This window comes from Oreochromis aureus, linkage group 4 (assembly GCF_013358895.1).
Source record: "Oreochromis aureus strain Israel breed Guangdong linkage group 4, ZZ_aureus, whole genome shotgun sequence".
NCBI classification, from domain to species: domain Eukaryota; kingdom Metazoa; phylum Chordata; class Actinopteri; order Cichliformes; family Cichlidae; genus Oreochromis; species Oreochromis aureus.
The window spans coordinates 2,306,410-2,323,137 of record NC_052945.1 but is presented as its reverse complement, the minus strand read 5'-3'; the positions used below and the strand labels follow the sequence as shown (position 1 = coordinate 2,323,137).

Here is a 16,728-nt window from a genome sequence, read left to right as displayed (position 1 = left end):
GAGCCGCAGGTGCCTTGTGGAGAGCCAGACGCGATCCCCCGGCTGAAGAGGATGAGCTGGGCGGTGGCGGCGACGATGCTGCTTGGCGTACAGAGCGTTGGCTCGGGAAATGGCAGCCCTCGCCTTGATCCACCCCAGTTGTTGATTGGTCCGTTCAACCTGCCCATTGGTCTGAGGTTGATAGCCGGACGAGAGGCTGGGAGATGCTCCAATCAGGCGGCAAAAGGCTTTCCAGAACCTGGCGGTGAACTGGGGCCCCCTGTCGGAGACTATGTCCTTGGGGAACCCGTGAAGCCGGACGACATGGTCTAAGAAGAGCTCAGCTGTCCGTTTGGCGGAAGGGAAGCCGGCCAGGGCGACCAGGTGCACCGCCTTTGAAAACCAGTTTACAAAGGTGAGGATGGTGTCAAGACCGTCCACGGATGGGAGGCCGGTAACAAAGTCAAGGCCGACATGGGACCAGGGACGTCCCGGCACAGGGAGAGGGCGAAGGTCGCCAGCGGGAGGCTGAGTGGAGGACTTAGCCCGAGCACAGGTGTCACAGGCGGAAACGAATTCACGGACGTCCCGAGTCATGGAGGGCCACCAGAAGGCACGACGGAGGAGCTGGAGGGTCCTGTCAGGCCCCGGTGACCAGAGAGCGGGGAGGAGTGAGCCCAGAGCAAGGCCTCCTGACGGCACCGGGATGGTACATAGAGTCTCCCAGCAGGGGTGTCAGGCGGAGGTGGTTCGGCGGTCAGGGCATCCTGGATAGAGTCCTCCAGGGGCCACCGAAGGGGGGCAGCGAAGCAATGAGAAGGTAGGATAGGTTCAGGGTCTGACGTGAGGTCGTCCTGGGCGAACTGTCTGGAGAGAGCGTCTGCCTTAGCGTTCTTGGAACCAGGGCGGTAGGCGAGGTGGAAGTTGTAAGGCTCAAAGAATAAGGCCCAACGGGCCTGCCGTGGGTTGAGTTGCTTGGCAGAGCGAATATGGATCAGGTTCTGATGATCAGTCCAGATCAGAAAAGGGTCTTTCGCTCCCAGGAGCCAATGCCGCCACTCTTCTAAGGCCCACTTAATGGCCAGGAGTTCTCGGTCTCCGACACCATACCGTTGCTGCGTGGGAGAAAATTTCCTTGAGAAATAGCAGCATGGGTGAAGTTTTCCATCCGGGCCGTGTTGAGAAAGGATGGCGCCAGCGCCAACATCGGAGGCATCCACCTCCACCACAAAGTCTCTGGCAGGATCAGGATGGAGCAGGACGGGGGCCGTAGTGAACCGGTGGATAAGGTCTCGGAATGCCTGTTTTGCACCCGGGGAGAGGCAGAAGGGCTTAGGCAGGTTAGCTGGTTTGGTGAGGGATGTCAGTGGGGCGACAACAGTGCTGAAATTACGGATAAAACGGCGATAGAAATTGGCAAAGCCCAGGAAGCTCTGTAGCTGCTTAAGGCTGGAGGGCTGAGGCCACTGGGTCACCGCTGGTCAGGCCATCGGAGGAGATGGTGAAGCCCAGGAAGGTGGTGGACCGCTGATGGAAAGCACACTTCTCCAGTTTGCAGAACAGCTGGTACTCGAGCAGCCTGCTCAGCACGGCCCTCACATGGCGAACATGGTCCACTTTGGTGCGGGAGTAGATCAAGATGTCGTCGAGATAAGCAAACACCCACCGCCTAGCATATCCCGCAAGACATCGTTGATCAGATGTTGGAAGACGGCAGGGCTGTTGCAGAGGCGAAGGGCATCACCAGGTACTCCCAGTGCCCGTTAGGGGTGATGAAGGCCGTCTTCCATTCATCCCCTTCCCTAATGCGCACCAAATTATAGGCGCTGCGTAGGTCTAGTTTGGTGAAGATGCAGGCCTGGGAGAGGGAATCGAGTGCGGTGGATAGCAGAGGAAGAGGATGGCGGTTCTTGATAGTGACTTTATTCAAGCCCCGATAGTCTATACAGGGGCGGAGCCCGCCATCTTTCTTCTTGACAAAGAAGAATCCAGCAGCAGCAGGAGAGGTAGAGGGGCGAATAAAGCCCTGTTGGAGAGCCTCAGCAACGTACTCCTCCATGGCCTTATTCTCTGCGGGAGACAGAGAAAACAGGCGACCACGAGGACGGACCGCTCCCGGGAGGAGCTCAATGGCCATGTCATAGGAGCGATGAGGAGGTAGAGTAGAGGCTCGCCTCTTACTAAAGACCTCAGATAGGTCGTGGTAAGCCGGAGGGATCTTATCCAGATCAATGGGCTCCGGGGGAGAGGCCTCTTCTGACTTTGAGTTCTTTTGGGTCCGAGAGAGAAGGCAGCGGCGTGGACACTGGGGACCCCAACCCAGGATTTGGCAGGAAGACCAGGAGATGTGGGGGTCGTGTTGACGGAACCAGGGGTATCCAAGGATGAGAGTTGAGGAAGTGGCCGAGACTACTAGAAACCGGATCTCCTCCTGATGATCCCCGATAGACACGCGAACCAGCTGGGTCTGGAACTGGATCGGGTAGGGTTGGAGGGGTCGCCCATCTACTGAGGTCACCGGGAGGAATCGATCCACAGGAGTTAATGGAATGCGAAGTCGGGAGGCTAGTTTTTGGTCGATGAAGTTCTCAGCGGCTCCGGTGTCCAGGAGGGCTTCAGATGAGAACTGTTGGCATTTCAGGTGAAATATTACTGGTAACAGAAAGCGAAAGGGTTCAGAGGAGTGCGAAAGGCCAGGTGGACACCCCCGCACTCTACCTGGCGTCGTCATTTCCCGGACGTAGCGGGCACTGGGGACGACGGTGTCGAGCTGATCCACAGTAGGCGCAGAGACCCTCACGCCAGCGTCTCTCTCTCTCCTCTTTGGAGAGTCTGCCCAGCTGCATGGGCTCCTCGCTGGATGTACTGCTTGGGCTAGCAGCGGCTCCTTCAGAGGGGGGAGGAGGCTGCGAAGACGTGGCCCTCTGAGGCTGGAAGGGTTTGAAGGCCCGAGGGGTGTGGCGAGGCCGCGACATCACTCGTTGGTCGATCTTCAGGGCGAGGTCCACGGCCTCATCCAGGGTTTTAGGGGCCTCACGGCCGGTCATCTCATCTCGGATGTAATCAGCCAGTGCCTCCAGAAAAATGGAGCGTGAAAGCATCTCCCACTTTAGCTTAGCGGCCAGGGTGCGAAATTGGGAGGCAAAGTGACAGACGGGTCGACTGCCCTGGCGTAAATGAAGCAGCTGTGACTCCACCTCCACTTCACTGCTCGGGGGAACAAATGTCTTTTTTAATTCCTCCACAAACAGGGCATAGTCATTGCAAGCTGCAGATTTATTGTTGTAAAGAGCCGCAGCCCATTCCTGAGCCTGGCCAGACAAGAGAGAGGTTAGCATTGCAACTTTTGCACGGGCGGTGGCGTATTTAGTGGGCTGACATTCAAACAGCATGTCTAAAGTGGCAAGCAAACCATCAGGCCGGCCATCAACTCCGTTCCACTTATCTGGTAGTCCGATCCGGGGCTCCGCGCTCACCGGCGCCGGCTGACGTTGCAGCGAGGTGACGGAAGTGGAAAGTTGGAGGACAGTTTCGGTGAGAGACTCCATTTTTGTGCTCATCCGATCTACCACACCGCGAAGATATAGTACTTTGGCTTTCAGCCGTTCGAATTCCGCTGGGTCTATATGCGGCTCAGACATCCTGTCACGATCGGGCGAATTACACACAGTAATTCGGCGTGCCCGTGTGGCATGCTGGCTAGACCCAAACACGGCGAAGGCTAGCGGTGGGTTGGAACAGACACGCAGTTATTCTAGTAACGATCAGTGCACGAAGCGTGGCTTCGGAACTGGCGTTACAGACGGAGAGCGAGCAGAGCCGGGATGAGAAAAAGAATCGAGAGGAAAAACACTCACAGTTGCTGAATCAGGCGGAGACTGACGTAGGCAAGGTTTTGGAGCTCCTGACATGAAGAGAACGATGTCTGAGCGGCGAACAGGTGGGTGGCGTCTCTCTTTTAAACCCGGCCCCGTGATCAGCTGATCACCAGCTGACACCTTTAGACAGAAACAAAGCAGAGCAAAATAACCGGCACAGCCTCCACTCCAAAATCAGCCAATCAGACGTGACCTTTCACCTCATCAGGACCCTGATGGAGTCCCTGCTGCCTGGACCAATACAGAACTGCTATTAACATGATTAACTGGTCAAAATTTGATCTTTCTCTGTGGAGTTTCTGGAGTGTTTCATGTCCTTGTTGTTTTGTTTGTATAGACTCAGAGACTCGTTTCAGACAAATTTTCACAGCTCTGTGATCAATAATGAAGTTTTTCTGATTCTGACACGAGGCAGCATGAAGCCGGATTCATTCGTGCAGCTGGCTCCGGGAGTCACCGGATAATCTGCAAAACATCAAATGATTTATTTAACATGGAGCCACAGACAGTATCAAAGTATGAAGGCCAGACAAAGCCAGATGGTGAAGTCTCCAGGTTTATAAAGATTTCTGGTCCTGTAGACGTTTGTGGGACAGTGACTTGCCTACACTGACAGCTTCCTGATGACTTTTTGGGCTCAGTCACTCGCTCCGGGTCACACTGAATAAAACACTCAGTCTGTTTTGTGAATCTGAAGCTTGTTGGTGGAGCGGACGTAGCGCAAAGACAGTCATGATAACCCGTCCACCTGCAGAGAGTGGGTGCTCATATGAAAGTAACCCTACTGATGACATCACAGTAGCTGTGGGTGGAGCTGTCTGAGGTCTGCGTCTCAGTCATGCAGATTTTTAAATGAGGTTTGTTGTGTTGAGGTCAACGACTCTGCTGAGCGTCCTCCTGATCCTTCACCCCACAGGGGTCTGATGATACTGCACTCTTGTTGCCCTGATAAATGAGCAGGGCCCCAAATCTTTGTCAAATCAAAGAAAGAAGAACCTCAGAGATAAACCCACAGACTTCGTCTCAGCCCTGTTTAGGATTTAAACACAGAGGAAACATTTTCCAGACCAGGCCAGACAGCGCCTCCATCGAGGGTGGAGAGCGTGGATGCTGTGAGCAGCCATTACTGAGGCTACCAAACACAGGATCCACCTCTGAAAGCAGTTGAGCCATTCATACAGCAAACTTTACCCCCACAGTTTATCAAGTCTGTTTACACACTGAGAAGGGCAAAGAGGCGGAGCCGTTTACGACAAGTAAACTCAGGTGTGGTGAAAGAAAACAGCAGCTGTTCCTGTGATCACCATTAAAACTTTTACTGGGAAAAACTGTCGCGAGTCCTTCATCAAAGCAGCTGATGAACAAAGTCCGACATGAAGTAAAGCAAACTTCCATCCACCGCTCCTTGTTTTACAGAGAAACATCTGCACCAGGCTCCAGGAGTTTATTAAAATATGCAGCTGATACATGTTTAAATTATACAGCTTAACAAAGGCTGATGGTTTATTTACATGGAAGCAGCAAACAGGGGAGAGTCTAAAGGGGGGCGCGAGGTGTACAAGACCATATCAATGTTAAGGTTTTCACAACATTTTTCAGATTAAAAGTCAAATAATATAAAATATTGTATTAATTTTTAAAAAATGAAATTTTATTCAGTTGGGGATTTTTTTAAAGATGTCGTGTTCAGTTAAACTTTTAAAATGGAAACCAGTTAGAAGTTCATTTTTAAGGACCTGCTTTTTGTCCTCTTCTGATTATTTATTATTGCTCATTAATAACACAAAAGTATTTCTTTCTCGATTAACGATGGAATAATCGATGGATTACTTGAGTACTCAAAGAATAGCTGCAGCTCTACTTTGAGGTCAGGTTATTTCCAGAGAGATGTCCAACTCGTTTTACATCGCGGGCCCGGGCAGCTGATGTTCGCTGGACGACTGATGCTTCCTCTTCCTGTCAGTGTGAAGACGTTTAACTGCACATTTAATCCCTCACATGTCTCAGTTTCAGAGAGAGAAACATCTTTTCATCAGTGTCTCAGTTTTTCTACATGATGCAGAAATGTGTGACGTTATGGATAAAGTTCGGACAGCTGCCCAGAAAGCTTTTCTTGATTCACAATTTTATTTTATTTTTTTGTTATTGTGGACCCATTGTCTAAAAACAAACAAACATCAACAGGAACTTTTCTGTCATGTAACTGTTTCTCTGTTGCTTCAGTGTGTATGACTGGCTGCGTGGAAGGTTTTCATCAGCAGGAAGAACTGTGAAATGCATGAAAATACAGTTAAAACTCCAACTCTCCTTCACATTTTGTCAAGCTATCCAGCGTCTTTGCCATGAGTCTTTGCAGGGCCAATTTTGGTCCCAGGGCCTCATGTTGAAACACTGCTTGAAGTTTTTGCCAAGACGGGAAAAACGAAGGTTCACTAAAAATTGGATCTCCACATACTGGGTGTGTGGGAGTGTGGGCTTAGCTGTGTTCAGTGGAAGCATCTTCCCCCTCTGACTGTAGCGACTGTGACTGTCATAAGATGCAAAACTGAAACACTGAGGGAGGCGGAGCACGACGGGTCAGCAGCTACTTTATGGTTACTGTTGCTGCTGCACGTCACTTGATGATGGGTGAGGTTTTATGTGGAGTTTCTGTTCTTTGCCAGGAGCCGCTCACATGTTGATGTCACTGATTGGTCAACCTTGTTTCCAAGGTAACATTAGTTAGTCTGATGAAGGCCAAAGATAGGCTCTGAGTAACTGGAGTCCCACATCCTCTGGATTTCCATGCAAAATAAAAAATTCCAACACATTTTTTTATAGTTACACACAGAATCCTGCACGTTAGGAAAATATGTTTTATTTAACTGAATAGAAGAGCACAGATATAAAACCAGACAGTTTTTCACTAACATACCAAACAAACAGCAGCAGGTTTAAACACAGTCCACACAAATATCCCAGATTATTTTAATAAGCTACACAAAAGTTAATAATTGTAAATATTATTGTAAATATTCTGGCCTCCTACGATCCTGGTGTTAAGTGGAGCAATTCCACAAACTGTAGGCAAATACATTTATGCATAAAGCTACTCTAAAACTTTCAAAGCTGAACAGCAGCTTCAGACCAGGTTACGCCACAGTCGGCCTGTAATATTATAATAATATATAAGGTAGTATTGTAAATATTCCTCCTGTTTATTAGACTTAAACAGCAGATCACAGTTACTGGCACTTGGTTCAAACATTTTAAAACATTAAAAGTTCATTTGTGAAAAAAGAGATAATAAAGTCACTAAAATGGCTTTAGTTTCATCATCACGATGGTACAAAGACAGATTTGTGTTTGTGCAGGTCTGAGATCAGTCTGGTTCCGCCTGAGATTCCTTCATATTTAAAAAGGAGTTTTTCCTCCCCGCCGAGTGTTCCTCTCTGCTTTGACCCGAACGTGCCCTGAGATGGTACGTGTTTGATCCAGCAACAGCTAAATAACATGAAACTGAATCAAATAATTTCAAAGTGTTCAGATAAATATAATCATTGGTTGATTTTAAATATTACATTCTAAAAATCAAAGAATAGAACAATCAGAAAATTGTGCATTTTAAAATGTTAAAATGATTTTATGAATTTATATTTTATATATTCTGTTTTTAAATTGTAAAAATCTTAATCTTGATAGAACTTTTTTATACCAGTGTTTTAGCCAAACATATTGAAGATAACAGTTGTAGTTATGATACAGTATTGCTCATTTATTCCTTTTGACGTGTTCTATCATACTGTGTTTTTTTTTAATTAAATTATTAATTGCCATTTAATATAAAAATATAAACTGATGGACGAAACAGTTTTAATTCAATGAAAACATTAATCAAATATAAAATAATTCTGCTAAAGCATTTTTAAATTGTTCTTTGAAATCATTTAAAAACAGAATGTTTGCCCAGGCTCTATTAAAGTACAATATTTTAGTTTTTATAAATATGCCCTGTTACTAAATAGTGACACTAAAAAAGTGATACTAAAAAGTTTAAAGGTCATTATTGTGCAGTTAAGCATTGTTTCTAATGGAAGTAATCAATCAGTTCTTTTTGTAATTTAATGTGTTTTTATGATTTGACAAACAAAAATAAAGCCAAACATTCCCAAGATTCCAGTTAATAAACCAGCAAAGTGAACTGGAAACAAGCGTGAACAGTCGAGCCTTCAGGGGACTTTTTTTTTTTTTTTTTAAGACAAACTGATCATTACAATACAGTTTTCCAGTGATTAAGTAGAACTGGTGCATTCCTATGAAAGGACAAAGAGAGAGAAGAGGATGGGGAGGACGGAGAGCAGCAGAGGAACTGAGAACAAGAGGAAGTGAGCCGTTGTTGTGGCTGAACTAGATGAAGTGCCTCCAGAGGAGGAGGAGGTTCCAAAGTTGATGTAACCTGGCTGGTTGGTGGTGATGTGGCTGCTGATCCAGGACTGGTACTGTGATACCCGAGTGTAGACTCCTGGGAAATTGGGCTGAGCGCAGCCTTTCCCAAAGCTCACTACTCCAGCCTGGACCCAAACGGAGCTGTTTTTAGCCACCAGTGGGCCTCCAGAGTCGCCCTGCACACACCACACATGGTGGTTATAGCACCAGCAGGCACGTGAATGCATATGTGGATGGATATATTTACATTTGAGTAAAAAGTGACAATATAAATGTATTATATTTATATAATTGTGTTTGTGTGTAAATATCAGTGTGTCAAATGGATTTGCTAACATTTGCGACGCACAGTTTACACCAAAAAAGCACAAATGTTAACTCTGTATGAAAAAGACATAAACATTGTTATAGTTTATACTCTCATTTTTACTTAGTACCTATGGACCCAGACTCACCTGACAGGAGTCCTTTCCTCCCTGAGTCACGCCGGCACAGATCATGTTGCTTGTGATTATACCGTAGGCATTGTTACAGTTGGTGTTGGACACGACAGGGACGCTCACCTCCTGTAGAGTCCCAGGGAAAGAAAGGGAAACTGGAAAAAAACAGATATGAATAGTTTGAGGCACGAATCCACCACGTGTGAAGAAAGTGCTTGGATACTGTTGTATATTTATCTTTCCCATTATTGGTGGTGGTAGATTAAAGTTAGCACTTGTAGCCTGTGCACACTCATTCACTCACTTCTGTTCAATTTCCTGTTTCAGTTGCCTCAAAGCTGCTTTTCAAAATGTATTTACTTACCTGTCCTGCAAACTCAGAAATACTTTTTTTACTGGAGCCTTGATTCTACCTTAAACTGATCATTAATCATTAACTTGAACTCATGTAGATTTTTAAAAATGTAATTTACTAATGACCTGGATTGTTGAAAATGGGAATATTAAGCTAATGCTATATCTTACCTACTGGTTAATAAAAACTGTTAAAGTGGGATTTAGCAGGCGGCTAAAGCTAAGCTCAGGTATAGTGGTGCAGCCTGAGATGACCAGATTAGGAATATCAGCTGATAAAGATCCAAGAGCGGGAAAAACCTGCTCTAAAGAGATTTTGGCTCACAGGAATCACTGCACACGCTGACCTCTTTATTAAAATGCACCAGGAAATAAAGAAAAGCAGAAAGTGTTGATTCCAAATGAACAGAAGCTGAGTATGATCATAATCCGACTATAACAGTAAAGGTTAATAACTGTCGCTGCTCCAGTTCTTACCGCCGTCTCGGATGTTGCCCCAGCCGGTGACCCAGGTGGTCGTCCCAGCAGGGAAGTCGCTGCCCGCCTCCGCCAGACACACAGGTCTGATGTAGTTGGTGAACTCAACAGTTGAGGACAGCTGCAGCAGCGCGATGTCGTTGTTTTCAGTGTTGGAGTTATAGTTAGGATGTGTGATTATCTGTGACACTGACCGGGAGACCCCATTAGTATTAGTGCCTTGCAGCGTCTCGTATCCAAGGTAAACGGTCAATTTTGATGGGCTGGTGATGCTGAAAATACCAAGAAGTAGTGACTGTTAGTGCTTTGGTACAGAGAGGTGAAGAGGGTGGGTCATATGACAGGATGAGAGCTCACCTGCCGAAACAGTGGGCAGCAGTCAGGATCCATTCATTGTTGATCAGGGAGCCTCCACAGAAGTGCGAACCGGACGTTTGCAGACTGACCTGCCAGGGCCACGCTCCCGCAGGAGCATCCTGGCCTCCTACGATCCTGGTGTTAAGTGGAGCTTGTCCACAAACTGTAGACAAAGACATTTATGCACAAAGCAAAATTACTCTCCAACGTTCAAATCTTGGAGAGCAGGTTTAGACCAGGTACCGCCCCGTAAACAAAGCACGAGTGAACCCAGAGGTCAACAAATGAAAGCTCATCAATCTGTCCCATTCCAATGAGCCCAAATTTCGGGAACATCTTTAGAGACTTTCCCTACTTAATGTGTTTGGAAAATCAAAATCAAATGCAGCGCATTTTAAATTCCCTTCATAAAGAATACAGGACATCAGGCGACTTGTTCTTATTGTTAACTATGAAGAACTGCCAAACAAGAAAGCAAAAACCTGAAATGTCAGTACCTGCATTTTAAGATGGGACTGATTGAAAGTAAAAATACAGCTGAGAAATATTTTGTGTCCTTGCCATTTGTCACAAACTGAACCTCATCTGCATTTTATTACAAACTCCTCTGCTGCCTCTAAACCTGGTTTAAAATGGTTTCAGTGTGTGTGTGTGTGTGTGTATGTGTGTGTGTTATATTAATAAATGGGTTATCAGCACTCACCATCGAGCTGTGCGTTGCTTCCTGTTTAGAGACAGTAGAAACAGAGACATGATGTATTTGTTAAATCTCAGTGAACTGAACAGACTGGTTGTTCTTAACGTGCTGTTAGAGTTTCCAGGTGGGGCTGGAATGTGCGGCATGGAGCCAAACAAAACACAACCACAATATCTTTATGTTCTCTGTGACAAGGAAACAATGATCTTGAAAGACAGGACATATCAGGAGGCCACAATAAGAACACAAATATACGGAGAGATTGTAGTATGCGGAAGCACGGCATTAAAGATTTTATCTCTCCATAGTTGATGGTTTGACTGACAGAAATGGCCCCGATTACTATCCTACATTTGATTGACTACACTGATTCTGCTTCATTACATTTCAGAGGGAAATCAGGTCCTTCCTCTGTCATTATGGAAATTTTAAAAGACAAACTGTCAACAAAAACAGCAGATGGCTTGTGATGTCCTACAAAACATAAAAAGTCTAAAAATAACATCAGGAAACATCAAAAGATGCATAAACTAAGCATATGAACTGGATTTTAAATTACATTTAGAAAATGTTTGAAAGAATGAAAAACTCCTGACGTGGCCGACTCATCACAGCTGCCTGTTGTTACTCATCTGCAGACCCAACAGGAAGTAGTGGTTGAAAGGCAGCGCCTGCTTTGTTCACCAGCGTCGTGTTAAGAGGCGAATGATGCTGGAAAAGTTCTAAATGTCGCATTTAACACAGCACTGAAACACGCAGGTTTACACTATAGGTAATTATAAGTACTGGGCTTTTCTCTCCAGTTCTTCCTGCTTTGCTGGTCATACTGTTTTAACCAATGATGCTCAGTCTTGACCCATATGGGCTCCGTGTTTGATGATTTCTGCCTGCGCTGACAAAAATATTGTTTCTGATTCGACCTGTGTGAGGAAACGGCCTCTGAGATGAGAACATGCAGTGACCTTTAGCAGGAAAAACCCGCCCACGTGTCGATACCTCAGTATGAATCATCATCAGGATACCGAGAATCAAACCGGTCAACCTGGAATTTTTTAACCTGAAAGAAGCTTTGACGCAATTTCCAACTACAAAGAGCCGACCTGAAGCTCCGGTGTGTACTTTTATTTAAACTGTCTGACTTCACAAAGCTCGTTGATCCATTTACTTTAGGCTACAGCTATTAAATCATCTGACCGCATCACTGCCCAGCTAAAGTACGGCATGTTGGTTTTCGGGGACACGTCGAAAACCAAAGAGCAGAGGCCGTTATAGTGAAAGCAGTTTTTTTCTCCAGAGTAAATTTCAGTGTGTCATCCGAACTGATTTTAATAAAACTAATGAGTGTTTTAAAGACAGTCCACCCTGTCAGGATTCTCTGTCCTGTTCACATCAGAGAGTCCACGTTCAAAGCTGGCTGTGATGGTTGTGTCCACAGCCACACAACTGAAACACTGTGCTAGTGTTCATTCACACGTTTACACTTCACACTAAGTCAGTTTGAAATCACTGAAACTGTACAGCAAAAAATGAGTTCAGTGAATTTGTTTTAATACATTATGACTCTATGCTGTAGTGAGTAGAGTTCTGTTTAGTGGATCTGTTTTATGGGCACCCTCATTTCTGTAATTTGGACATTATTTTAGGGTATAATAAAACCCACATTTTGAAATTGACACCTGTGCCTTTAAGTCTTTGCCTGCATGGACGTTAGATTTGTCAAGTGAAACCTGAGCAGAGGAAATCAGCTGGTGCTGTAGCTCAGGCGGTGAACACACACCTCAAACTAACGCTCTAACTGGTTCATGTGAACATCTGGAACTCCCACAGCTGCTTCACTGAGTTTGACACAAAGATCAAACATTTTGGGAAGAGCTCGGAGCGATACGAGAGCAAATTATTCCTAAACAAATTCAACAGACACGAAGCTGCCGGGTTTGTATCCGCAAGGACACCACAGACACAGAAACACACTCCATCAGAGAGAAGATGCAAAGTTTTTCTATTTCTCTGATAGGTTGGTCAGCTGATCTCTTTGGACCTCACACTGGTCGATGTTTTTGGTTTATTATTACTGTTTTGTTAAGGAGACCTTGAATCTTGTGAAACGTGTAAAATAAAATGTATTTTTATTATTATTGCTCTGAAACTGTCTCAGACTCACCTGCACTGAACCTTTCATGCAGTACTTTTGAAACTGAAACTCGGAGGAGCACAAAGCAGCAAAACGGCAAAATAAATGAGTCACTAACCAAATACTTATGGAGCTCATGAGGCGAAAGACAAACAGTGAAAATGTGGTTGTGAACTCTGTGCTTGGATCTCAGGAAAAGGTGGAAAATCACACAACTTTTGCTTTGTTTTATCAAAAGGAGCGATCTGTTTGGCTGTAGAGGAGTGTTTTTTGTGGCTATGGTGTGTTGATGACCCTTATTCAAAAATATTCTAATTTGACATCAAGTTTCAGTCCTGACAGAGATCAGGAAGCTGATGAGGGAGGGGCCTATCAGGCTGAGCGGCTGGAATGAGGCTAATCGAAGATGAAATGATGGCAGCCGGTCAAACTGCTCTGACTCTGAGCGCTCCAATAAAACGATGACCTGATATTTTCTTGATCTACACCCTGATTACGAGGCTGACCGTCACCATCAGTAAAGCACGGGGGCGGTATCATCACCTCATTCACAGCGTGCCTGATGCTGCCAGTGTATGCTGTAACGCCGCTGGCATCTCACAGGTATGTATATAATGTCTTTTGTCAGTCAATCACTATGACATATTAACTGTTGCATTATTGAACATTCCTATTCAAACTGAAAGAAAAACCAAGTTCACATGAAGGAGGCGGCTTGTTTCCTGTGGGGGAGCTGCATTTAACGCAGAGTTCCTGTATACGTTTAATTTTATATAGCTGCACAATTTTACCACTATCCATCCATCCATCCATCCATCCATTCGCTTCCGCTTATCCTTTCCAGGGTCGCGGGGGGCGCTGGAGCCTATCCCAGCTGTCATAGGGCGAGAGGCGGGGTACACCCTGGACAGGTCGCCAGTCTGTCGCAGGGCCAACACACAGGGACAGACAACCATTCACGCTCACATTTACTCACACACTCACACCTAGTGACAATTTGGATTATCCAATTAACCTATCCCCTCAAACAAACAAACAAACAAATTTTACCACTAACGGAGTAATATTTGTTTTATTATCACTATTATTCTGCCATTTTTGTAGGTTCAATGCATTTTATTTATATAGCACCAAATCACAGCAACCGTCAGCTCAAGGTGCTTCATATGGTTATAAAGTCCCATCAATCAGTTACAGGAGGAAACCTCCAGCAGAGCCAGTCTCAGGGACGGGCAGCATCAGCTGAGCTAAATTTAAGGATCAGAACAGGATCACATGACTGCTAATTTCTGCTTTTATAACAGTGTACACACAAATCTGCTACAGGTGTTTTTGTGGTGCAGGAGTGTCCTGACCGCAGGAACCGTCAGCAGGAGGACGAAGGATTCAGATGTTTAAAAGATGTTTTCAATGAAAATGTACATTAAAAAAACAGTAAAGGTGTGAGCAGATGAGTTACAGCAATTTATATTATATGTTTCTTTAATCCTGCTGAGACATTTAGGTGTACACAGATTTTTTATTTTCTTGAGTAAATTTGTGATATTTCACATATGTTTGAACAGCTTACGTGCTGGTCACAGTCTGAAGCATTTATCTCTGAATTTAGTGAAATAAAAGTACAAGTTTAAGATCGAAGAACGTAGAAGCTGTTCGCAGGTATTGTCGTGGCTCTTTTCATGTGTTCATTTATTTATGGTAATTATGAGTCAGCTTATTGTGTCGTTCTGTAATGAGCAGTAAACCAGCACTAGAGCCCGCCTCAGGTCTCTCGCTCAGCAGTCAAAACACGGAGAGTCAAACTGGCTCGTCTGGATTTTTGTGTTCATGTAGCAGTGAAAACAGGAAATTTACAGATTTAAAAGCAGACTTTCAATTTTATTCGATGTTAAAACCAGAACAGACGTGTGCCTCTGCTCTCAGAGTGTCCACAGTCAGTTATTACTTACGATATCATAAATTATAACAATTTTGTAAAAAGAGATGAGCTGAATTTGTTTTCATCATCATTTAAATCGCAGAATAAATGAGACTGTGAGTCTTAAATCTCAGGTGAGACTCACCTGTAAGCGTTAAGGCCAACAGCAGGACTCCACATGAAAACAGCTCCATCCTCACAGAGTCTTTCCTCAAAGTGTCTCCAAACTCCAACGGCAGGAGTCTGTAAAGGACGAGGGCGTGACCGCCTGCATCATACCTGGCTGTCAGCCAGCTGACCACATACCCCAAACACACCTGACTAACCTGCCACGCCTTCTTCAGAAACCAAGAGCAAACATAGATGCAAGCAGACCACACTGCTCACTGTTTACTATTGTTGCCCTGATTTGCTTTTATTGATACGTTTACATTCATACAGATTTTCATACCAAAATATTTTTATATATTTTTGGTTTAAGATTTTCCACCAGTTTTCCTGTGAAAATCTTACACCAAACATAGTTTAGTTTTATTTTATTTTATTTGTTTTTATTAGTTTGCCAACAAAATATCTCAAATATTTAAAGCATTTCTCTTTTTAATTTTAGAAATATTATCATTTAGATGTTTAGTCACTCTTCTTCTCACAAAGTCAAACACGTTTCTTTATATTGTTTGCTTGTTTTTAGATTTTGTTTTTAGGCTTTTACAGTTTCTGACCAACTGACCTAGTTAGTCTCTTTTTTAAAAAATATTTACTCATTTTATATTTTTTATATATTTTTACCACAAATATTTTTTACTTCTTTATTTTACTCCAAGTGTTGGTGCCAAGTCCAGAAAAATGGGACTGTTGTGTTAGGAGGGGCATCGGGTGTAAAATCCTCAGCAAAGCAAACATGTGGATCATAAAGTGGAAATTTCTGTACCGGATCGACCTCTGCCCCAGTTACTAAAGACTGTGCTGTTGGCCTTAATGCTGCACCTGAGATCACAGACGAATTATAAAGTCAAATGTGAAGCTGATGGAGACATCAGTGCAGGGCGATGAAGATGCAAATCATTTCAGCGATGCTTCAATCATGGAAGTGATGTGAGACACACGAGCAGCCTGACAAAGCTCCTCAGTGGCCATCCTGACTCTGGGATTCATTTTAGAAAACAAAAGCTGCATGAATGAGCGCTCCGCTGTAACCTCTGACCCGGGGTTTAGAGTTTTCTCAGTCTGTGTTGTGGGTTTAAGAATACATCCTGCGGGTCCTGGTTCCTTTAACCCAGCTTTTGTTTTATTACTTATGCAGGTAACCTTGCATTTGGAGTGTAACTGTTTTTGTGATCTAGTTTCTGTTTATGGTGTTGGTTTGATTATTTCCCTGGGTTCAGTTTTCCGGCCTCCCCTGTCATCAAGTCTCTGTGTTTGGTGTTTAGTCACTTCCTGTCTCTTAACTCCTTGCTTCCTCTCTGTCTCGTTACTTTGATTCTATTCACCTGCTTTTTGGAGCCCCCCCCGTGTTCTCTCCCTGTCTCTAATTACCTCATGTTTGCACTAAAGCCTTCAGTTTTCTTTACGTCTTTATTTCATGTTTCTTTCTCTATGTGTTACTTTTTATTCTACTCTGTTCTCTGGGTACATACTCTCTATTTCTTTTGTCATATTTGTGAAATTATTTTCTTAAATAATGTCTGGCAGATGCCTCTCTGTACTGTAGAGGTTGACGGTGTGTCTTATGACAGATTTCCTGGGTCAGCCTGTGAGGAGCTCTGCTGGCTGTGGTGCAGGAGGTGGTCGGGATTCTCGCTGATGGACAGTTTGTTCAGTGACCTCATCTCCACCACAGCTTCAGAGATTTCACTCACAGAGGGGGGTTTTCCTGATGTTCCAGGTCTCATGCTGCGCCCCCAGCGGACCACAGCAGAGGACACTGAGCTCACCGCATTTCACCGCAGACGTCAGAGGATCTTGGCTGGATTAGGAAACAGAGCCTGTTTGTCTTCCTCTTCTATCCAACCTCTATGTTTTACTTCGAGTTCAGTCTGTAGTCGTTGTAGATGCTCTCATGCTCCTGCACC

The 16,728-nt window shown here is 44.7% G+C and overlaps 1 protein-coding gene across 1 annotated transcript; it reads right to left on the bottom strand.

Moving 5' to 3' along the window:
* Positions 1–6,698: 6,698 nt before the first annotated feature.
* LOC116330647 (mast cell tryptase-like) lies at positions 6,699–14,967 on the bottom strand. Its single transcript, XM_031753048.2, has 6 exons — positions 14,802–14,967; positions 10,614–10,634; positions 9,911–10,073; positions 9,554–9,825; positions 8,738–8,877; positions 6,699–8,458 (listed from the first exon to the last, which is right to left on the bottom strand). The coding sequence occupies exons 1-6, from the start codon at positions 14,848–14,850 to the stop codon at positions 8,150–8,152; spliced, it is 954 nt and encodes a 317-aa protein (XP_031608908.1). The 5' UTR covers positions 14,851–14,967; the 3' UTR covers positions 6,699–8,149.
* Between the last annotated feature and the right edge of the window lie 1,761 nt (positions 14,968–16,728).